General features: G+C 43.4%; 1 protein-coding gene across 1 annotated transcript; it reads left to right on the top strand.

Moving 5' to 3' along the window:
- Positions 1-2211: 2211 nt before the first annotated feature.
- si:ch211-210c8.6 lies at positions 2212-22119 on the top strand. The gene is made up of 5 exons (XM_039746785.1): positions 2212-2369; positions 15739-15844; positions 19601-19707; positions 19841-20013; positions 21589-22119. Exons 1-5 carry the CDS (start codon positions 2264-2266, stop codon positions 21862-21864), a joined length of 768 nt encoding a protein of 255 aa, XP_039602719.1. The 5' UTR covers positions 2212-2263; the 3' UTR covers positions 21865-22119.
- The last annotated feature ends 976 nt before the right edge of the window (positions 22120-23095 follow it).

The following is a 23095-nucleotide window of genomic DNA, read 5'->3' as shown; positions in this document are numbered from 1 at the left end:
TTAAATGCAATCCAAAGTGTTAACTATGTTGAAATTCAATACATATGCAAATGGAACATTTGACTTTGGAACAGTTTTATCATATCATAATTAATATAGCAACCAAACTATCAATTGATTTTCACTACAGCACGCGATTTTTGTGTCAGTTTAAATTGCAATAGGAAAAACGTATTACGTTTTAATTCATGTCCATCGACTGGGTGTCATCACTAAAAGCATCAGTTCCGTATGTATTGCATGTCGAATTGAGGCCGCACTTTGCGCCAAAAATAAAGTAATCGAATGACCAATCAGTGTCAAGGGGTGGGGCAAGGGGTGTCAACCGTTGGGGAACGTGCCGTTCCACTTCTAGACATTTTTTGTGCAGCGTTGCCACTTGGCGGCTTTATCGCAACGTCTAGTGACTTTTCAGACTCCTTTGGCGACATGATTTAAAAAACAGCCTAGCAACAAATCTAGCGACATTTGCAGTTGACATAAGCGACTTTTATTTCCTCATGTCTCTGACAACAGTTCATGTAACAACTGACTGCTATGCAGACACTCTAAACCTTGTTTGAACGGGCAGTGCCTGGAAAATTTAGACATCCGACAGGTGAAAAATACGTCAGTTATTTTCATTTTCAAATTGATGATGCAATAGGTGACAAGCAAAGGCAGATCTGGACGCATTCGTTTTCATATTGCCTTATTTCTTAATCCACACGACGCAGAAAATAATAATAATGATCTTGTTTGAAGTTTACGCTCCCATATTTGGGGTGGGTGGGCGCTCCGGACTGTGACCCTTAAGGTCAGCCATTGTTGCAGGCAGATAGAAAAACAACACAGAAGCGTACAGGCCCATTCAATGCGTCATTTTCACTTGGTAAACGAATGGTCTTTAGTACTGTTTTTGAAAAATGAGCTTAATGCCAATCCTCGTCTTGGGTGTACGATGAATGGGGCGGAGTCTAAAGAGTTCGTATATATGATATGCAAATGAGATAATTACGATGAAGTCACCCAGTGACTTCTGGCGATTTTTTGAGCATGAGTTACTGACCTTCCATTAAAATCAGCTGGCAACAGTGTTTCTATGTTCTGGCGGCGAACGTTAAGTTCAGTTGGTATGGACAGTGCGGTGGTTAACTGAAACAGCGAAAAGTATGTTTTAGGCTTCGCTGAAAACTTATATCAAGTTATCTGAAGTTGTTTTCTTTTTGTACATTTTTAATTAAGCGGTGCGGTTCAATTTACAAAGCAATTTTTAACTAAGATCTGAATATATTGAAACCTTTATTAGCTTCACCGAGCTCGATGTCTTCGTAGCTTTTTATTAAAACCCTCTGTGATAAACAGATATTTAATAGTTTTTTTTTTCTTCTTTCTACACGTCAGAGAATAAACTCGACATTTAAATCGCCAGCTTCCACAATGTTCAATGCGACGGCCTCCTGCCTTATCAACTTCCAGCTCGCCTTCTATCCAAGTGCTGCACACTCGTCATTATAACGCCTCTTTACTGCTCCTTTTGACGCTAACTGGCCATTTGATCACATGTAGTTTAGGTACGATTAAAGCGTGGTCTGAAATCGAAATGCAATGATCGCGGAGCTGCCACTGAGCAAAATGCAACACGACGCTTTACTTCTGTGTATGACACACTCGCCTGAAAACTGCCTGCTGTAGTGAAAAGCAGTCGATTAATTCGTTAATGCTGTAACAATCTGGCAAATCACTACGAGGCAGTATGAACAGCCGCATTTTCTATGGCTTTTGGGACACACTGCCTCATGGTGGTTTGCCAGATCGTTGCAATATGTTTTTAATTATGAAACGATAAAATCGTGCCGAAATTAAATGTACCACTTGCGTAAGTGTTACATTTCAGCGTAGTTTACACGTTGGATTGCATCAGCTTCTGGCACGAATAATATTCCGTAAATCCCTGACTAGAATTGGAATCTGTAAACTTTTAGTATTCAAGATATAAATGAATTGGTTTACACAATTACATTAGTTATGCAAGGAAATACAGTTTCTGTTTAGATCTGGCGATCACAAGGAAGTGAGACTGTGTCTGAGGAGTCGGCACGGGGTTCTGGTCGCATTTTCCCATATCTCGCCAGTAAAAAGGTAAACGATACGCCAGACAAGAACTACATTTCCCAGAAAGCTATGTGGCAGAAGACGCGCGGCTAATCGGGAGTTGTTGGCAATAAACTGCTCGCTCTGTCTGCTCAGCCCACGTGGTTTCTGGTTCCTGAAGTGTTTTTTGATGGCGAACGTCCTGCTGAAATGTGCCGCGGTGGACGTGCTGCTCCAATGGACGGGTTGGGCGGTGTCGGCGGCGCTTCGCACCGAGAGGTTCTATGATTTGGCTGGTGAGAGGCTCTGAATTAACGTCCGGGTATCAAATCCAGTCCTCGCAAAACGCGCTCACCCCTCGAGTTGCTCCGCTTGTCTTTTATGCATTACTAAATTAATTAACAGTTGCTGAGTACTGAGTTACATTTCCAAATTTTTGTTACACTTAATAACTTTAAGAGTTAAAAATACCAAAGTACTTTTGGAATATGTATTAGAATAAGAGCAAAATGTATGCAAGAGGTGTGTTACGAAACCAACGCGCCCTCTGGTGTCCACAGTGTAGAACGGCGCTTATGGAAATACACGGGCGTTTCCGTATTGCAAGACTTACACAAAACATTTACATTTATTTGCTCGGCACAGGCTTTTGTCCATAGCGACTTACAAAAGAAGTAAACATAATCGAGTAATATTAGGTTTGGGTTTGTTTGTTCAGCAAGTGTAGTAGGACAGGTGACAGACGTTGATTGCCACAAGTGAAAAGATCCATCCATCCATTCCCCAACCCGCTGAATCCAAACACAGGGCCACTGGGGTCTGCTGGAACCAATCCCAGCCAACATAGGGCGCAAGGCAGGAAACAAACTCCGGGCAGGGTGCCAGCCCACCACAGGCCACACACACACACCAAGCACACACCAGGGCCAATTTAGAATCGCCAGTCTACCTAACCTGCATGTCTTTGGACTGTGGGAGGAAACCCACGCAGACATGGGGAGAACATGCAAACTCCACGCAGGGAAGCGAACCCGGGTCTCCTTACTGCGAGGCGACAGCGCTACCACCGTGCCTCCCCAAGTGAAAAGATGTAATAACTAATTTATAATCGTAGATTACAATCAATAAAGCAATTAACCACAATCTAACAACAAATTAACCAAAAATATAAAACATCACAGAGCAAACTTTTTTCTTTTTTTTACCTCCTATCGATTAGACAGATATTCGCAAATCCTAAATCCATTGAGGGAGTCAGCAGTTCAGATGGTAGTGAGTAGTTCATTCCACCAAGTGGGAACTACACAGGAAAAGAGTCTGGATTGAGACTTCATACCACGCAGAGGTGGCATCACCAGATGCTGTTCACTGGCAGACCTGAGTGGGTGAGGAGTATAGCGATGCACTAGTGAGTCTGGTACATCAGCAGTGTCTCCATATACTCCGGTGCTGACCCGGTGACTACTGTGTAGGCGAGCATAAAGGATTTGAACTTAATGTGTGCTGCCAGCGTAGCGACCTGAAGAGAGGAGTGACATGTGCCTGTCTTGGCTGGTTCTGTCCGTCCGCCCATCCGTCTGTTTGTCTATCTGTTATATAGTTCCTTTCATATCTGTCTGTCTGTCTGTTATATCTGTCTGACTATATGTCTGTCTGTCTGTCTGATGGACCTTTCATTTCTATCTATCTATCTATAATCTATCTATCTATCTATCTTTCTATCTATCTATCTGACAGACAGACTATCTATCTATCTATCTAGTTCCTTTCTATCTATCTATCTATTATATAGTTTCTGTCTGTCTGTCTATCTATTATATAGTGCCTTTCATTTCTATCTATCTATCTATCTATCTATTATATAGTGCCTTCCATATCTATCTATCTATCTATCTATCTATCTATCTATCTATCTATCTATCTATCTATCTATCTATCTATCTATCTATCTATCTATGTGCCAGTTTCCTTTGAATGTATTGTTTGCCCCCTTATTTCTATCCCAGTGAGGGGACACATACCTAAGCACCATATTTGCTGGACTCTTCATTTGTAAGACATGTTTCTTAATGAACAGACAAGTCAAAATGGCAGAAATATTCTTCCTCCCCTTTGGCATTCAGTGTTGTTTGCACCCCTCAATGCTAATCATCAATTTTAGGGTTCAGTTACAGGGGGAAAACTCCAAAGAAAAAGATAAATTAAAAAGGAGACATCAAATGAAGCATACACATTAAAAGCTATAACACAAATATATAAACATGTGCACATTTCTTAGAGGTACTTGTAGGCCAGATAACTAAACAGTAAGGTTATTTAAAAGTAAGAATGATGCACTAATTATTGGAATGAAAACCTGCAGCCTTGAATTATTATTATTATTATAACAACATTACATTTATGTAGTGCTTTTCTTACTACTCAAAGCACTTTACACAGTTAGTGGGGAGCCAATTCAACCACCACTAATGTTCAGCGTCCACCTGGATGATGTGACGGCAGCCATTTTCCACAAGTATGCTCACCCACCACACATGAGCTATTAGGTGTTGAAGGGGTGAGAGAGAGAGAGAGCTAGCCAATCAGAGACAGGGCATGATTAGGGGGTCAGAATGACTAGGCCATGGTGGACAATTTAGCCTGGATGTCGGGATACCCCGTACTCTTTATGAAGGATGCCCAAGGATCTTTTATGACCACAGAGAGTCAGGACCTCGGTTTTACGTCTCATCTGAATGAGGGTGTCCCCGTCACTGCACTGGTTCATTGGGATTAACATTCAGACTACAGGGTAAGTGCCCCCTGATGGCCTCGCCAACAGCTATTCCAGCAGCAACCCCAACTTTTCCTAGATGGTCTCCCATCCGAGTACTGGCCAGGCCTGACCATGCTGAGCTTCAGGTGGATGTGACCCAAGATGTGAGCTTGAATACCACTGCTAAATACGCTGTCTATTGCTCATCTATATAATAGAGTTTATATGTAATACCCACCATAAATAATGCCTTTCTGTCTTTATACTTTAGCATCCTTCATTTCTATCAAGTGTGGAGCATCTGGTCCATCTGCCGGTCTAATGTGGTGCACGTCTATCTGTTGTTGCACTTTGTAAGAAGCGTTTCTTAATGGGCAGTCAAATCACTGCTCCCCTTTAGCATTCAGGCTTGCTTGTACCCGTGTCTGCACTGCTCATTACTAAATTATCAGCATTTGGATGCAATTAAGGGCGCAAACTCTATAGAAAAAAGGTAAAGAAATGGCAAAAGAAACCTAAGCAATTAAAGCAATGGCGTAGAATACAAATATGTATGAATTTCTTAGAAATATCTGTAGGCCAGATAACTAAGCAGTGAGATCAGTTAAAAATAATAATGACACACGGATGGTGAATTTGGTTGGAATAAAAACCTCCAACTATGGGGGGCCGTCCAGGCCTGAACCTGCAAACAATTGCTAAATTCTTTATGGGCCATCTATCCCAGTGCTTCTGAATCCTTCTGGGGTTGTGATTTCTTGTTTCCCGTGTCTCACCAAGGGGGTGTTGGGGATCCACTTGGTGAATTGAATGTGATCGTCTAAGCTTGAGTGTGATCACCGGAGAGGTCCTCCTTGGTGAAATGAGTGTGATTATCGTCATCTGCGTGGTGACCTGCTGTGTGGCCCAGTGGTGGAGAAACGCCTGATTTCTCCGATTCACTACTTGCTGTATTTCTAATATAATTCCCTATAAAGAGCCTTTCAGTCCACCTGTCTATCTAACATGGTGCACGTCTCTCCATTTAGCCATGTACTATTCTCTATTTACCTTTCTTGGTATAGCACCTAGTTGGGTTTCTGCTTGGGCTCGTTGTCTGGCTGGACGTTGCTTGCAGACCTCTTCAGGTTTTTCCTCCAGGATTTTTCTGTATTTTGCTGCATTTATTTTACCTTCACAAGTCTCCTAGGCCATGTTGTAGAGAAGCCTGATACGGCCGCCACCTTGCTTCATGGTGGGGATGGTGTATTTTTGATACCGTACAGCGTAATAGGACATTTATTCTAATGGCCAAAAGGTCAATTTTGGTCTCGTTAGATCACAGAACCTTCTTCCAGCTGACTTTATAGTCCTCCACGTCCCTTCAGCTGAGATGTCCTGTGTGTGGGTTTTTGTTTTTCTCATTGCCACTCTCCCATAAAACTGTGACTGGTAAGGCATCTGACCACCGTTGTTGTCTGCCCAGTTTCTCCTGTGTCCGTTACTGTAGCTTGTCACTCCTTCAGAGTTTTCCAAGGTCCCATGGTGGCCTCCCTCACTCATCTTCTTCATTGTTTTGTGGACGGTCTACAGTACAGTAGCAGATTTCCACCTGTGCCATACTCTTTCCATTTCTTTATAATAATATTAATAATCCATCCATCCATCCATCCATTGTCTAACCTGCTGAATCCGAATAGGGTCACGGGGGTCTGCTGGAGCCAATCCCAGCCAACACAGGGCACAAGGCAGGAACCAATCCTGGGCAGGGTGCCAACCCACTGCAGGACACACACAAACACACACACACCAAGCACACACTAGGGCCAATTTAGAATCACTAATGCACCTAACCTTCATGTCTTTGGACTGTGGGAGGAAACCGAGCGCCGGAGGAAACCCACGAGACACGGGAGAACATGCAAACTCCACTCAGGGAGGACCCGGAAGCGAACCCGGGTCTCCTAACTGCAAGGCAGCAGCGCTACCACTGCGCCACCGTGCCGCCAATATTAATAATAATAATAACTTTATTTATATAGCACCTTATCATACATTTACATGCAACTCAAGGTGCTTTCCACAGATTAGATAGATAGATAGATACTTTATTAATCCCAAGGGGAAATTCACATAATCCAGCAGCAGTATACTGATACAAAGAAACAATATTAAATTAAATAGTAATAAAAATGAAAAGAATTAAAATAAAATTAATGTTCGCATTTACTCCCTCGGGTGGAATTGAAGAGTCGCATAGTGTGAGGGAGGAACGATCTCCTCAGTCTGTCAGTGGAGCAGGACGGTGACAAAAGTCTGTCACTGAAGCTACTCCTCTGCCTGGAGATGACACTGTTCAGTGGATGCAGTGGATTCTTCATGATTGACAGGAGTTTGCTTAGTGCCCGTCGCTCTGCCACATTATTAATGTTTAATTAATTAATATTATTACACATGATTAATCAACAAAAACAAAGGTATACCACATTTACTTGGATTATTATCATTAATTAATAGTTTGATCATTTCTAATAAATGTAAGAATACTAAACACAAAATCAACCAGGTATTGTTAAGCAAAATTTAATGTCCAAAGTGCAAAACACACCTTCAATCTTATCAGAAAAAGGTTTTCTAATTAAAATATGGATACATTAAAGTTAAAAACAGAACAACAAGATCTAATTATCCATCCATCCGTCCATTACCCAACCCGCTATATCCTAACTACAGGGTCACGGGGGTCTGTTGGAGCCAATCCCAGCCAACACAGGGCGCAAGGCAGGAAACAAACCCCGGGCAGGGCGCCAGCCCACAGCAGGGCGCACACATACACGACAATTTAGAATCGCCAATGCACCTAACCTGCATGTCTTTGGACTGTGGGAGGAAACCCACGCAGACACGGGGAGAACATGCAAACTCCACTAAGGGAGGACCTGGGAAGCCTGGGAAGGTCTCCTAACTGCGAGGCAGCAGCGCTACCACTGTGCCACCCCAAGTGAAAAGATGTAATAACTAACTTATAATTGTAGATTACATTCAATAAAGCAATTAACCACAGTCTAACAACAAATTAACCAAAAATATAAAACATCACAGAGCAAACTTTTTTCACCTCCTATTAATAAAAATGAAATCTATAGCAGTACTAGCCATCCCCCACAGCTTCGGCTGCATAGTAGTGAAACAGGACAAACTTTAAAAACCAATAAACAAAAAGGTATTGTTAGTCTAGCGGAGGAAAGTAACACTGCAAAACGCAGAGGCACACCGACTCCCCCCCCAAACACCCCCAGGCCTGCAGCCTCTGTCTTGGATTAGCGCAAAAATATCGGTGCTGCAAACGAACTTTGATTCTTAGTGCGATGAGAGAAGTCGCAAAATTAACCGGAATGTTCAAGGAAATTCCAGAAAAAAACCTGATCTAAATCTGTTAAGTAGCTCTCTCGTGAAAAGCAGACAGACAGACAGACATCGGATTTTATATATAGAGAGATATATCTGCATTTGACTTGGGCATAGGTATATAGCAACCCATCGAGTAGAAACAGTTTGATGTTATTAAAGTTAATGAAAAGATACAAAAGCAAATGGAACAGCCCACAGCGGTTTAGGATGTCGATGAAGTTTTCGATTCCTGAATGTGATTATCTGACCAGCTGACACGGAGGAGACAAAAACAAAAAAACTCCTACGATGGGCCATAGGAGAAAAATGAACCTCTTCATGGCCACAGTCGGAAGACAGAAACGAGCAAATCAAGCAGTGAAGTGTGATGGTCGATCAGTTCCTGTTTCTTAGAAGCCAGAATGACCTCAGGCAGCTGGTCGCCACCCCCCCTCCACTGGGCAGCACAGGTGGCACAGTTGGCACAGTCGTCCATAAAGGTTTCTGAGTCCTCCTCGTTTCACTGCAGAGTAGGGCACTTTGAGCAGGTGTGGGTGGCACATAGCGGCACCACACAAAAACAGAAAAGAGCAATGGCTGACTGCCGGGTACTTACTGACACATCAAGGAGCTACACTTACAATCAGATCACCATTTTATAATATAATTACTGGAAAACTAGATTAGAGGTTTTTTGATAGCCTGGCGTATTTCGATTGGTAAATTATTTCATACTAGCCAACCCGCATAATCAGGCCGGTTTTTTAATGATTTTTAAACACAGGGAGAAAATTAACATCTGAAAAATCGGTAATGTAATAAATCAGCAAGAAAAGCAACATTGTAACAATGCACAGAACGAACCAACACACAATCGTCCGTGACTGAAAACTGGTGGACCGCCATCGCTCATGTGCCCACCTCCAACTCGTCACTTGAGTCGTTGTCGTCTTTGCACAGTCCACATGCACCTGTGACTCACGAAGACTTTCCGTGTTCCTGCAGGAGCATCTAAGAAGACGCATGTTTGTCGCGGATATGAATTGCTGTATGTAGCGTGTAAAACAGTTTGCTATGGTGCACACAGTCGTGTGTCGTAACCAAAAACTCATTTTTTAAAGACTGCTTACTTCATTGTGCTTTAACCTCAGTTGTAAAGGATTGTTTTAAGGATCCCATGAGATACCCCTCGCAAACCGCTTCACACGCTGCATATGGCGACTCACCTCCGCGAGAAACACGCCTCTATGAACAGTCAACGAGGCTCAGAGGTGCATGTGGCCTCTACGACAGACGAATATAAATGACACTGTTTTTTCTGTGTCGTCGCGTCCGAGTTGGTGGGCGTGGCCCTGCGAGTTGTCGTATCCAATGGTCTTGGAGTTGGTGGGCGTGGCTCCTTCCTGCGTGCACCATAGGTGTCTCACTTGTCGGCAGCTTAGTGTATCCACGCCCCATCCGGTGTGCTTTCCATGGGTGTCTTGCCTTAGTGAATTATTTTTATAGATTTTAGGTGCATAAGAACAGAACGCTGCCTCACCAGTTCCTTCATTCTTAGATCCTGGAATGACAAGCAAACCGGAATGTGCAGATCTAAGACTGCGACTCGCTACATAAGGAAACAGGCGGTCTGAGATGTTCGAGGGGTGAGATTATATAGCGTCTTATGTACCAGTTAAGTTGATTCCAAAGGACGCTGGCAGCCAATGTAAAGGTGTTAGTCCTGAGTATACATGCTCATATTTTTTCCTTTTGGTTAAAATTCTTGCTGCTGCATTCTGTTTGAGCTCTTTTCCTCCCACAGTCCAAAGACATGCAGGTCAGGTTCTGAATTGTCTCTGGTCTGTGCTTGGTGTGTGTGTGTGTGCCCAGCGGTGGGCTGGCGCCCTGCCCTGGGTTTGTTTCCTGCCTTGTGCCCTGTGTTGGCTGGAATTGGCTCCAGCTGACCCCCGTGACCCTGTAGTTAGGATATCGCGGGTTGGATAATGGATGGATGGATGATTTACGTCCTTCTTGGGTGGTCCTGATAGGAGAGCATTGCAGTATTCCAGTCGGCTAAATACTAACACATGTATTCATTGTTCGGCATCTTTAAATGTTATAAGAGATCGCACCCTTTCAACGTTCCTTAGATGGATGAACGCAGTCTTGGTCATTTTATTAATATGTGATCTGAAGTTAATGTCAGAGTCAATAATAGCACCTAAATTCTTGACCTCTGGTTTGATTCACAGGGCCAAATGATTAATTCTCTTTCAAAGATTCTCACTTTGTTTATTGCTGCCGATAACTAGGAGTTTTGTCTTTTCCTTGTTTAATTGCAGGAAATTCATAATCATCCATTCTGTTCTACTAGTACCCGAAACTGCCCCGCTCATGACTACCATGACTACCATTTTCCAGGTTTTTTTTTTTGGAGAGAAGATGGCATGCAGGGCCTTTTGTTGGAACATAATTCCTGACATAATATTCAAAAAAGAAATAAATGAAACCACCCATGAAAATATGTCATTTAGTATTTCTGTTGCCATAACAACTGTCATCCAAGACAGAGAGAGTGGAGAGAATTTGCATATCTCTTATGGTGCCCATGGCAAATTATTTTAAAATTGGGAATTTTTAAAAAGAAAAGAAAAAGATAGGTAGGTTTTGGGAACCGGCTGGACGAATATTCACATTATGAGGAGGCACCTTGATAAGGCTGGCATGGTACCAGGATGCCACTAACTCGGATTGTGTGTGTGTGTATTTTCTTTTTTTGTTCACATGAATGCCAAAAAAAGGGAAACAAAATGTGATAAAGATGACTAACTTTGTGAAATCTTTGCCGTGTTGTGCAGTAGTCCATAACGTACAAAATTCCACCAGATCAGTTTCAGTTGTTTTTTTTAAGCCAAAAGGGAGTTTATAATTTTATCATAATAAAAATTCATTACATTTATATAGCGCTTTTCAAAATATTGTGTGGAGCCACTTCAGCCACCACTAATGTGCAACACCCACCTGGATGATGTGACGGCAGCCATTTTTGTGTCAGTAGGCTCACCACACATGAGCTATCAAGTAGGTGAAGGTGTGAGAGACAGTTGGCCATTTAGAGACCGGGGATGATTAGGGGGCCAGAATGACCAGGCTCAGAATGACGAGGTTCATTTTTATATTATGTTATTATTATTTACATTTATAGAGTGCTTTTCATTGTGACTGGGGAGTCACTAATGTGTAGCACCCACCTGGATGATGTGACGGCAGCCATTTTTGTGCCAGTCCGCTTACCACACATTAGCTGTTAGGTGGTGAAATGGGGGCAGAGAGAGCCAATTAGAGACAGGGGATAATTACGGGTTCAGAAACACTAGGCCGTGGTGGGCAATATAGCCAGGACATCGGGATACCCCCTACTCTTTATGAAGGATGCCCAGGGATCGTGAATGACCACAGAGAGTTCAGGACCACAGTTTGATGTCTCATCTGAAGGACATTGCCATTGTTATAGCACAGTGTCCCCGTCACTGCACTGGGGCATTGGGATCCACACTCAGACCACAGGGTAAGCGCCCCCTGCTGGCAACACAAACGTCTCGTCCGGCTGCAAACCAAGCTTTTCCAAGGTGGTGTCCAATGCAAGTACTGGCCAGGGTCTGAAATGCATGTGGTGTGGCTGCTGACGAGTTTATTTAATACTTAAGGACAGCTTAGGAGATAAGGGCGACCTGGTGGACTGGAATACCAAAATGAAGAGGACTGTGGACAGAGGGATGGAACGATTGGACGACTCCATGTTAGACAGAGAGGCTGAGCTGTAGGTACGACAGGACTTGTAGAGAAATGCTACATAGGAAAGGCGCCATTTTAAAAAGATGGCTAGAAAAACACAATATGGGAGTGACAAAGAGAGAGGTGACATTTCTATAGAAGGTGGACAGAGAAAAAGAAAAGCTCCATATTTTATATTTTATATAAAAAGGGTGACAGGGCAGATCCAAGCAACTAGTGGCCAGTAAGCTTAACAAGCATCACAGGAAAATTAATGGAAGGAATTAATAAGGACAAGATTGAGCAGCACATGGCAAGGACAGGAGTTATTAGGAACAGTCAGCGTGAGCTCAGAAGAGGGAGGTCGTGTTTTACTAACATGTTGGAATTCTATGAGGAGGCAACAAAAGGAGACGATCAAAGTGGAGCTGATGATATTATTTATCTGGACTTTCAGAAAGCATTTGATAAGGTGCCACATGAGAGGGTGGGCATCAAATTAAAAGAAGTGGGAGTTCAGGGTGATGTTTTTAGATGGGTGCAGAATTGGCTCAGACACAGGAAGCAGAGGGTGATGGTGTGAGGAACCTCATCAGAACTGGCCGATGTTAAGAGTGGTGACCAGCAGGGGGCAGTGCTAGGGCCGCTGCTATTTTTAATATCTATAAATGATTTAGATAGGAATATAAGTAACAAGCTGGTTAAGTTTGCAGATGATACCAAGATAGGTGGATTAGCAGATAATTTGGAATCCGTTATATCATCACAGAAGGACTTGGACAGCAGACAGGCTTGGGCAGATTTGTGGCAAATGAAATTCAATGTCAGTAAATGTAAAGAATTACACATAGGAAGTAAAAATGTGAGGTTTGAATACACAGTGGGTGGTCGAAAATCGAGAGTACACCTTATGAGAAGGATTTAGGAGTCATAGTGGACTCTAAGCTATCAACTGCCAGACAGTGTTCAGAAGCCATTAAGAAGGCTAACAGACTGTCAGGTTATATAGCGCCTTGATGTGTGGAGTACAAGTCACAGGAGGTTCTGCTCAGGCTTTATAACACACTGGTGAGGCCTCATCTGCAGTCCTGTGTGCAGTTTTGGTCTCCAGGCTACAAAAAGGACATAGCAGCACTAGAGAAGGTCCAGAGAAGAGCGACTAGGCTGATTGAGGGCTACAGGGGATGAGTTATGAGGAAAGATTAAAAGAGCTGAGCCTTTACAGTTTAAGAAAAGAAGATTAGAGGTGACATGATTGAAGTGTTTAAAATTATGAAGGGAATTAGTACAGTGGATCGAGACTTGTATTTTAAAATGAGTTCATCAAGAACACGGGGACACAGTTGGAAACTTAAGGGTAAATTTCACACAAACATTAGGAAGTTTTTCTTTACACAAAGAACGATAGACACTTGGAATAAGAGACCAAGTAGTGTGGTAGACAGTAAGACGTTAGGGACTTTCAAAACTCGACTTGATGTTTTCTTGGAGGAAACAAGTGGATAGGACTGACGAGCTTTGTTGGGCTGAATGGCCTGTTCTCGTCCAGAGTGTTCTAATGTTCTAATATTAGGGAGGGAAGCTTAAGAAAAACAAGTCTTAACACCTTACGGTTATAATGGCTGTGTTTTCCAGATCACAAATGCTGTCCCTGCAGCGGCCTCCACTTTTTACTTTCCTCACATATAAAATTCCACGCTGTAAATGGCATATAGCAGTGGTTCTCAACCTTGAATTCCTCCTAGGACCCCCACTGATATGTGAGTCCCCCCTACATGACATTCACCCTCTTGTACTTTGACTGCAGTCTTGTTTATGAACTGTCATTTCTTAATAAAGCACTGCTAGTGCTAAGTCTGTGTGTTTTTATAAGCATAGCATGTTTTATTAAATAAGTTATTGGTATTAGTGCCTGAATTTAAGTAGGATTAAATAATTACCAGTAATTAGTAAAATGGAGAATTTTTTTAATAACTAAAGTTGATGTAATGCAGCCATATGAAAAAGTTTGGGAACCCCTCTTAATTCTTTGGATTTGTGTTTATCATTGGCTGAACTTCCTTTGAATATCTGACATGCCTTATGGACATAGTAGTATTTCAGCAGTGACATTAAGTTTATTGGATTAACACAAAATATGCAATATGCATCATAACAGAATTAGACAGGTCTATAAATCTGGGCACCCCAACAGAGATATGACATCAATACTTAGTTGAGCCTCCTTTTGCTCCTTTGAGCCTCTCGACGCTGTCCTCCTGTAGCCTTTGATGAGTGTCTGGATTCTAGATGGAGGTATTTCTGACCCCATTCTTCATACTAAATCTCTCAATTTAATGGCTGCAGAGCATGGACAGCCTGCTTCAAATCATCCCATAGATTTTCGATGATATTCAAGTCAGAGGACTGTGACGGCCATTCCAGAACATCGTACTTCTCCCTCTGCATGAATGCCTTTGTAGATTTCGAACTGTGTTTTGGCTCATTGTCCTGTTGGAATATCCAACCCCTGCGTAACTTCAACTTTGTGACTGATGTTTGAACATTATCCTGAAGAATTTGTTGATATTGGGTTGAATTCATCTGACCCTCGACTTTAACAAGGGCCCCAGTCCCTGAACTAGCCACACAGCCCCACAGCATGATGGAACCTCCACCATATTTGACAGAAGGTAGCAGGTGTTTTTCTTGGAATGCGCGTTCATCTTCTGCCAGCAAATCTTTTGTTATGACCAAATAACTCAATTTTTGTGTCATCAGTCCAAAGCACTTTGTTCCATAATGAATCTGTCTTGTCTAAATGAGCATTGGCATACAACAAGCGACTCTGTTTGTGGTGTGAGTGCAGAAAGGGCTTCTTTCTCATCACCCTGCCATACAGATGTTCTTTGTTCAAATTGTGCTGAATTGTAGAACGATGTACAGATACACCATCTGCAGCGAGATGTTCTTGCAGGTCTTTGGAGGTGATCTGTAGGTTGTCTGTAACCATTCTCACAATCCTGCTCATATGCTGCTCCTGTATTTTTCTTGGCCTTTCTGACCTACTGGTTTAACAGCAACTGTGCCTGTGGCCTTCCATTTCCTGATTCCATTCCTTACAGTTGAGTCTGACAGTTTAAACCTCTGAGGTAGCTTTTTGTAGCCTTCCCCCATAAGCCAGGAGGATCCCATGCTGTCTGTCACTCTTCAGAGGAGAGTCAAAGGGAAGGAAGCCCAACTTGCAATTGACCACCTTAAATACCTTTTACCACTCATGATTGGACACTCATGTCTATGAAGTTCAAGGCTTAATGAGCTCATCCAACCAATTTGGTGTTTCCGGTAATCCACATTGAGCAGTGACAGGCATTCAAATCAGCAAAATGACAAGGGGACCCACATTTGTGCACAGCCAGTTTTTCACATTTAATTTAATTTCATACAACTAAATACTGCGTTTGTTCAGAAGACACTGCAGTACTCAGATGTTCCTAGGAAATGAAAGACATACCACTGTTATCTTTTATGTTGAAAGGAGAGTCAATTATTATGCAGGCAGAGAGGGGTTCCTAAACTTTTTCATATGACTGTATATTTATTTATTTCTCCAAAGCAACTTACAACATTTGAGATACAATTAGTTACATTTCTTTTGTTTTTTCCTGTTGAAGCACAGGCAGGTGAAGTGATTCATTCAGGGTCACACAGTGTCAATGGTGCCTTCATGGTTTGAAGTCCAAAGCCTTAACCACCACGGCGTGTTGATGTTCTTCTCACCCATGCTGTGTTTGTTCTAATTGTAGGCTCTGGAACTTTCATCTTATTGACTCATTTGAGTCGTCATTGGGGTGGCCGAGGGTTCCTGCGTCAGAAGGTGCAGTCTGGACTGGTGACTTTATGGGGGCTGCGGTGAGTACAAATCTGTATCCTAGTGCCCCTTCGTACAGAGTACTTCCAGCTTTGAGAGGATTGCAGAAATGTCAGTGCTGGCCTAGAGGCCGAATCTCATCGACCCGACAGAGCAAACACAGAGAGAGATGCCTGACCTGCAGTCTCATCTCCTTAAGCATCCCTGTGTGTCCTTAGTGGTCACCGGGTGGGAGGCTGACAGTGCCATTCAGAGTCTTTTCTGTTTGTCCAGCCAAGCCCAGTCGTATCCGAGTAGTGTAGAAAACGAGTATTCTTTAAGTTGATGATTAGCATATATTCAAAGAGAATCGTAAGCAGAGATTAAATTAAGTATGATATCCTAATGCACACTACTACAGTAAGGGTTAAACCCTAAAAATCCCTTGTCTGCCTGTTTTATTAATTTTCTCTTTGTAGATGCTAAGCTTAAAAACTTCATAGAGGGCTAAATGGGCCATTGTTTTAAGAAATGCAGCCATTGAGGCTTTGGTCATGAGAGAAAACCAGATAGGCCTTTTGCTTCCATTTGCAGCGGCTGGGCCTCTGCCTCCCTATCTGCTTGCCTACATCGGTGATGAACAAGTCAAGGAAAATGCAGCCCATAAGAAACAGTGTTATTGTTTTAGGGGCACAACTGCTCCAATATCTACAGGGTGGTCCAGATCTAATTATGCAGATCCAGATCCTCTGGATGACTTTAATTTATGCGCGGACGATTCCAGTTCGGCGCAAAGATGATTTTTCATGTCGTCAATTCGCACACTTCTCGATGGTCCGGGATTTTTCGGGTGATTTTCTGTGTAATAAACTTAATAAGTTATAGCGCAATGAAAATTGCATAATTGGATCTGGACCACCCTATAATGTGTGGGTCTGCCTGATTCCAACTTACTGGTGGGAATCGATTGATCAGTAAGTTTTGGACAGCTGCCAAGGGTATGAAGTAATGATGGTAGTGTTGGTCAGGTGATGGACATTAGGTAATGATAGGAAGAGCCAGAAAGAGGAGAGTATTTTGTATAAATGATAAGAATTGTAATAAATGTAAGCTTGCTGAATTTGCTAATTGCTCATCTCACTTGATTTGAGTCAGTGTATACATCACGCAATAAAATTGGATTTTGCTACCTTCCTGAAACTCTGTGTGCCTTCTTTGAGCAGCGTGTTTCTGCCACAACAGTGGCCAATGGCTCAATATACAGAGTGTGGGTCTATACTCAAAGGCTACTATGTTTTCACTTAAAACCACAGACATCAGTCTCCATTTCCAGCTTTCTTCCACACTACCCAGTCATTCTCCTACCCGCTATATCCTAACACAGGGTCACGGGGGTCTGATGGAGCCAATCCTCCCAGCCAGCACAGGGCGCAAGGCAGGAACAAATCCGGGGCAGGGCACACACACCCGCCAATCTCACACACGGGACAATTTAGAATCGCCAATCCACCTAACCTGCATGTCTTTGGACTGTGGGCGGAAACCCATGCAGACACGGGGAGAACATGCAAACTCCACACAGGGAGGACCTGGGAAGCTAACCCTGTCTCCTAACTGCGAGGCAACAGCGCTATCACTGCGCCATCGTGCCGCCCCTGACATTTTTAAATCCCCCCCACCAATATTGACTTTTAAAGAATGCCACCCAGAAGTTTGTATTTCTGAAAATGCCGGCTCAGCGTTGCAGTGTGGGTGAGTGAAAACAGAGAATTTTGTAAACACAGACTGTAATCGCTCTGATTGGTTCATGCTTAATACGTCTCCCTCCCCTGATTGGGTTCTGCTCATTTTATTTTCGAACTGCTGAGCTTGACTTATACAGGGTGGTCCAGATCTAATTATGCAGATCCAGATCATCTGGATGACTTTGATTTATGCGGGGACGATTCCAGTTCGGCGCAAAGACGATTTTTCATGTCACTTCTCGATGGTCCGGGATTTTCCGGGCGATTTTCTGTGTAATAAATAACAGTTCCATCTCATTGTCAGTTTTCTTTTTTTTTTCTGTAGCCAAACTCGCCGATTAAGCTGGCTTAACCATTTCAGTTTTTATAGGAAAAATTATTTTGTGAGATATTCTTCTACCTTTGGAGTGTCGAGGAAGCTCAAAAATGAAAAAAAAAGTATCGCTTATTATGCAACCATTAATAGCAGACTGCACGATAATGTGCAGTGAATACACTTGACTTGATCATACCTAGTTCTCATCCTCTTTCTCTGTACGTTTAGCATTCGTTTGCTCAGAGCTTGATGCGCTTGCTGCTTCCTGAGCAGCTCTTCTTTTCTCCACCCTAGCGGCCCGCTGCTTCTCCTCTTTTCGTGTTAAAACTGTTTAAGTCGGTGTTTGTGTTGCAATTACTTTGTACGTTTTTCATAATTTTTCACTTAAGCTGGCACTTAAATCTTCAATCTGCCTCAAGAATGATTTCAGATATGAAGAGGTAGGGAATGAGAACGGCGCCTGTACGCCTTCCGCCACATGGCTGCCTTGCTGCAGAGAGTTGATTGTACAATGAAATAAAAATAAAAAGAGGAATAACCTTGGAGGTCAATCATCACCCCGAAAGTGGACAGCAGACGTCACGTAGTATATGTGTACCAAATTTCAGGTCAATAGGTCAAACGGTTTGCAAGCTGCAGCTGATTTAAAATCCTGGACAGACAAACAAGCAGCCACAGTAATGTATTATATAAGAAGATAACTGCCAAATACTTCAGTCCTCTTGAGGAAATAAAATTGAAAGCTGAGCTACTTACTGTGTGGTGCATACTGTCCAGAAACGTCCAATTTTACTCCCATGTTTCGCAGACTGTATGCCAGTCTCTCCAGTCTGCGCTAATAGCAGCACGCCCGATTACAATGGCTGCAAACATACCTGTGCTTTACAAAAATTGCTGCATATTTATGTACTAGTAATAGGATGTCAGGGCCGAAAGGGTTAATCCAGTTCATGCAGGGAGTAGAGTTGGCAAAGGTGGAGAAGTTTAAATACTTGGGATCAACAGCACAGAGTAAACAGGGATTGTAGAAGAGAGTGCAGGCAGGGTGGAATGGGTGGAGAAGAGTGTCAGGAGTAATTTGTGAGAGACGAGTATCAGCAAGAGTGAAAGGGAAGGTCTACAGGACGGTAGTGAGACCAGCTGTGTTATATGGGCTGGAGACGGTGGCACTGACCAGAAAGCAGGAGGCAGAGCTGGAGGTGGCAGAGTTAAAGATGCTAAGATTTGCTTTGTGCGTGACAAGGATGGATAGGATTAGAAACGAGGACATTAGAGGGTCAGCTCAAGTTGGATGGTTGGGAGACAAAGTCAGAGAGGCGAGATTGCGTTGGTTTGGACAGGTGCAGAGGAGAGATGATTAGTAAAATGAGACAAGGGTGCTAAGGATAGAGCTTCCAGGAAAGAGGAAAAGAGAAAGGCCTAAGAGAAGGTTTATGGATGTGATGAGAGAGGACATGCAGGTGATGAGTGTAACAGAACAAGATGGAGAGGACAGAAAGATATGGGAGAAGATGATCCGCTGTGGCAACCCCTAACGGGAGCAGCCGAAAGAAGAAGGGTGATGGGTAGCAGCAGTGGGAACCAGTCCATGGCAGTGTACACTCCTGCACATGCCCACTCATCCAATGCATGCGTACTAAATATGTAGATTAAACACCTGCAGACAGCTGGTGGTCTCTTGCATGGCTGGAGATTTTTTTTTGCCCATACAGCAACAGGCAGAGACCCACCTGATTTTATTTTGTGTTTCCCTGCAGACTGGGATTCTTTCTGTTCCTTAGAATCATGAAGGAGGGCCAGGACCGGCGGTTCAATCATGTACGGGAGAGCCCAGGGATTTTCTTTGTCTACTGGACAGTGCAAGGTAACCACAGGGAGCTGTATGGCTGCCATCCCAAAAAGGAAATGGCGACCATGTGAATGAACCAGGTCAAGGCAGAGGTTCAGCTAATATGGTGGCAGGTGGCTATGTCATTTCTTGATTTTGTGTTCTACAGCCCTCTGGGTTTTTATAACCCTCCTCCCTACTCTCATCCTGAACATTGAACAGCGAGATCGACCCCTTGGCATCAGGGATTGGCTGGGCTGGAGCCTCTGGCTGCTGGGCTTTACTATTGAGACAGTCGCCGACCAGCAGAAGTGGAATTTCAAGAATGACCCAGATAATGCTGTAAGTAACACATTTTAAATGATCGACGCACAGCGCGACAAACAGAATACGCAGCTTCGAAGTAACGAAGTGCTCTGCCAATAAATGATGGAGTTTCACCTCTCTCTGACCTTTTTATTTTCTCTTCTTTACTGTATCACCAGCACTTCCATCAGATTTGTGTTTCAGAGACATTGTTGAAGGGTGAAGACAAAAGATTAAAATGAGCTCTTCTGCACAGCCCTGTCCATGCTATCATAGCAGGAAGGCACCCGTCGTCAATACGTCTGATGTACTGAATGAGAGAAAACTTCCTGCTATGTGCGTAACAGTACAAGCAGACTTGCTATTGAGAATGAATGGGGCGGCGAGGGGCGGTTCATCACCAGCCCACCTCACAGTCACCTCCACCACAGTATGCTGCATGCAGCGTACACCCACCGAGAACAAACACGGTGCGGCCAAAGGCGGGTAGTGAATCACCCAATTCCAATCCGAGGCACACTACAATGCTACCCCCGCCGCCCCATTCGCCCTCAATGGCCTCCGTTCAGCCACAACCGGGTCAGCGCTTGCAGCATTACCAGTCATGTGTGCTGGGCGGGTAGTGAAACGCCCCCCTCTGCTCCATCCAGCCTGCGTCCAGTCTGGAGCAGTAGCTGCGGCGGCGGAGTGGGCGGGCAGCGAACCATCATCAGTTACTGAGGTGCATGCGTTGCAGCTGTGGCCTCGTTCGTAAGTTGTACGTCCGTAACCTGGGGACTACCTGTGTGTGTGTGTATGTGTATATATATATATATAAACATTGACTCGTAGAAGTCCGTCTGTCTGGCCCAGAAGTGAGCGGTGGAGTTGGGTTAAGGGCTGCCCTCTGAGGAAACAGAAAACTCGCTAATAACACAAGCAAGGTGAGCACGTCAGTAAAACGAAACCTCCGAAGAAAGACAACGTCCCTTAGCTGCTAATGCACAAGCGATGCGAGCACATCAGCAAAACGAATCTACTCCTACGAGAGAGATGCCCAGAGTCGTTCCTTTCAATTACCCGACATCTCTATATTTCAATTTTTTTTCTGACAATTTCAATCGTTTCTAGGACCCCGGGTTTTTAACAGCATGGGCTTACACATCTAGTTTCCTAAGAATTATTTAAACACTACTGCTGTAGGAGAGGGTGAAAATCAAAGAGAATTTGAACGTTCTGATTTTGGCAAAAATACAAATATTTTAGAATTGTTTAGGGTAAGAAAGGGGAGATATCTAAGCAACAGTATCAACTGAAAGTAGAAATGATGGACTCATTGTGAAATTGGTTGGGAGTAAAAAAAACAAAAAAAAAAAAACCAAAAACTAGAACTTGTTATAAAGGATGTCTGATGGCAGCAGATCTTCATCTCAGTTTAGAATGGCGAATGTAACCTGAATGTCTTTTGGCTGTGGCTGTGTTTTGTAAGGCTTCAGCACTGGGCCCAGTGCCACCGTCAAGTGTGTTTGAACTCAAGATCTGTCGGTACCCGGCGTTGCTAATACAGCCTCAGTGAATGAAAAATGCCAGTTTAAAATTTTCACTTTTAAATTTACTGCTTTTACACCCCAGGGCAGGTTCATCCAGAGCGGACTTTGGGCCTGCAGTCGCCACCCTAACTATTTTGGAGAGATTCTACAATGGAGCGGCCTCTTCATCTCTGCCTCTTCTGTGATGCAGGGTGCCCAGTATGCCACCCTGATCTCGCCACTATTTGTTTGGTTTCTGCTTCGCCACGTCAGCGGGATTCCCATCCTGGAGAAGCAGGCCCTCAAGCGCTGGGGGAGCGACCCAACCTTCCAGCAGTATGTCAGAGATACTCCCGTCCTCTGGCCATTTCTTAGATGATCTGCTATAAATGGAAGCTACACTGTTGTGTTAGCCAGTAAAACTATAATGATTCGGGAAGAGTGGTCTTCAAAACATGCCATTGATTGGGTTAGAGAAGAATCAAGGTATTTTGGGCAATTTTGTTTTCACTGGGTGTCTTGGGGGGGCGATTGTAATGGGATTTATTACACTGCACAATGACGATTTCATTTCTTGGACACTTCTACATGTATCTTGTGGATTTTGACCTTTAAATTTTCCTGCTATGTTCTATTCACCTGATTTTTGTGATTTCTTTTTATGTTAGAACTATACATTTACAGTACGGCCACGGTGACCTAAAGGTAGTGGCCTGCAGCTCGGCTAGACCAAGTAATGCAAATGGGACAGCCGTGCTAAACCGTCTCGTCATATGAAACAGAACAGGCCGCAAAAGGGTCGGACATAAACCAGCTGACGACTCAGCAAAGAGATATTTGCCTCCTCCACATTTAAAACTTGGACGGTTTAAAATATTTGTGAAAGTGATGAATAAGAAAGGGGAAGGATTTTGATATTTGAGGCAGGTGTTTCCACAAGTAAGTGATACCCTGTTTAAGAAAGGCCACAAATCAAACCCATCATCAATGTCAGACAGTCCAAAGATCTGCTGGTAGGGCCAGAGACAATCGAATGGAAAGCATTTAAGATTGTTGGTGGAAACAAAAGATCACCAAACTACGAATCGCTGGTAGAGAACAGCACACAAAACCACAAAGTGCCACATGTTGCTAAAGATTCATTTTCTGCCTTCACACTTGGACTCCACTGCTAATCTCATTTCAGTCGGTGAGAAACATGAAAGGTTTCACCAGGACATTTTACCAGTGGACAAATGAAGTGAGAAGCATCAGATGCCATATGCAAGTGAAGATCAGCAGACCATTTTGAGCTCAGCTGAACGAATGCAGTGTGTCGGCATCATTAAGAGGTTAAACACACTAAATTCAAGAAAAGGTAAATTGATGTCTCTCCAACTTTCTACATGATACAGTAACCCCAAAACTATATTTGTGTTCTGCTGGGTGCCGTCTGCCATAATCACCGAAATGTTTTGAGGAAGCAAAACTTTTGAAAGAAAACTGTCCTGTAAATTCAGAGCCACAGCCAAATGGCACAAAAATGGCATGGACTTGGAGTGCCAACAACTAAAGTGGGCAAACGACTGATGCCTGGTAGGGAGCAGTGTCAGATTTGGACAACCAAATCC

This window comes from Polypterus senegalus, chromosome 3 (assembly GCF_016835505.1).
Source record: "Polypterus senegalus isolate Bchr_013 chromosome 3, ASM1683550v1, whole genome shotgun sequence".
Taxonomy (NCBI): Eukaryota; Metazoa; Chordata; class Cladistia; order Polypteriformes; family Polypteridae; genus Polypterus; species Polypterus senegalus.
This window is presented reverse-complemented; position numbering and strand designations above follow the sequence as displayed.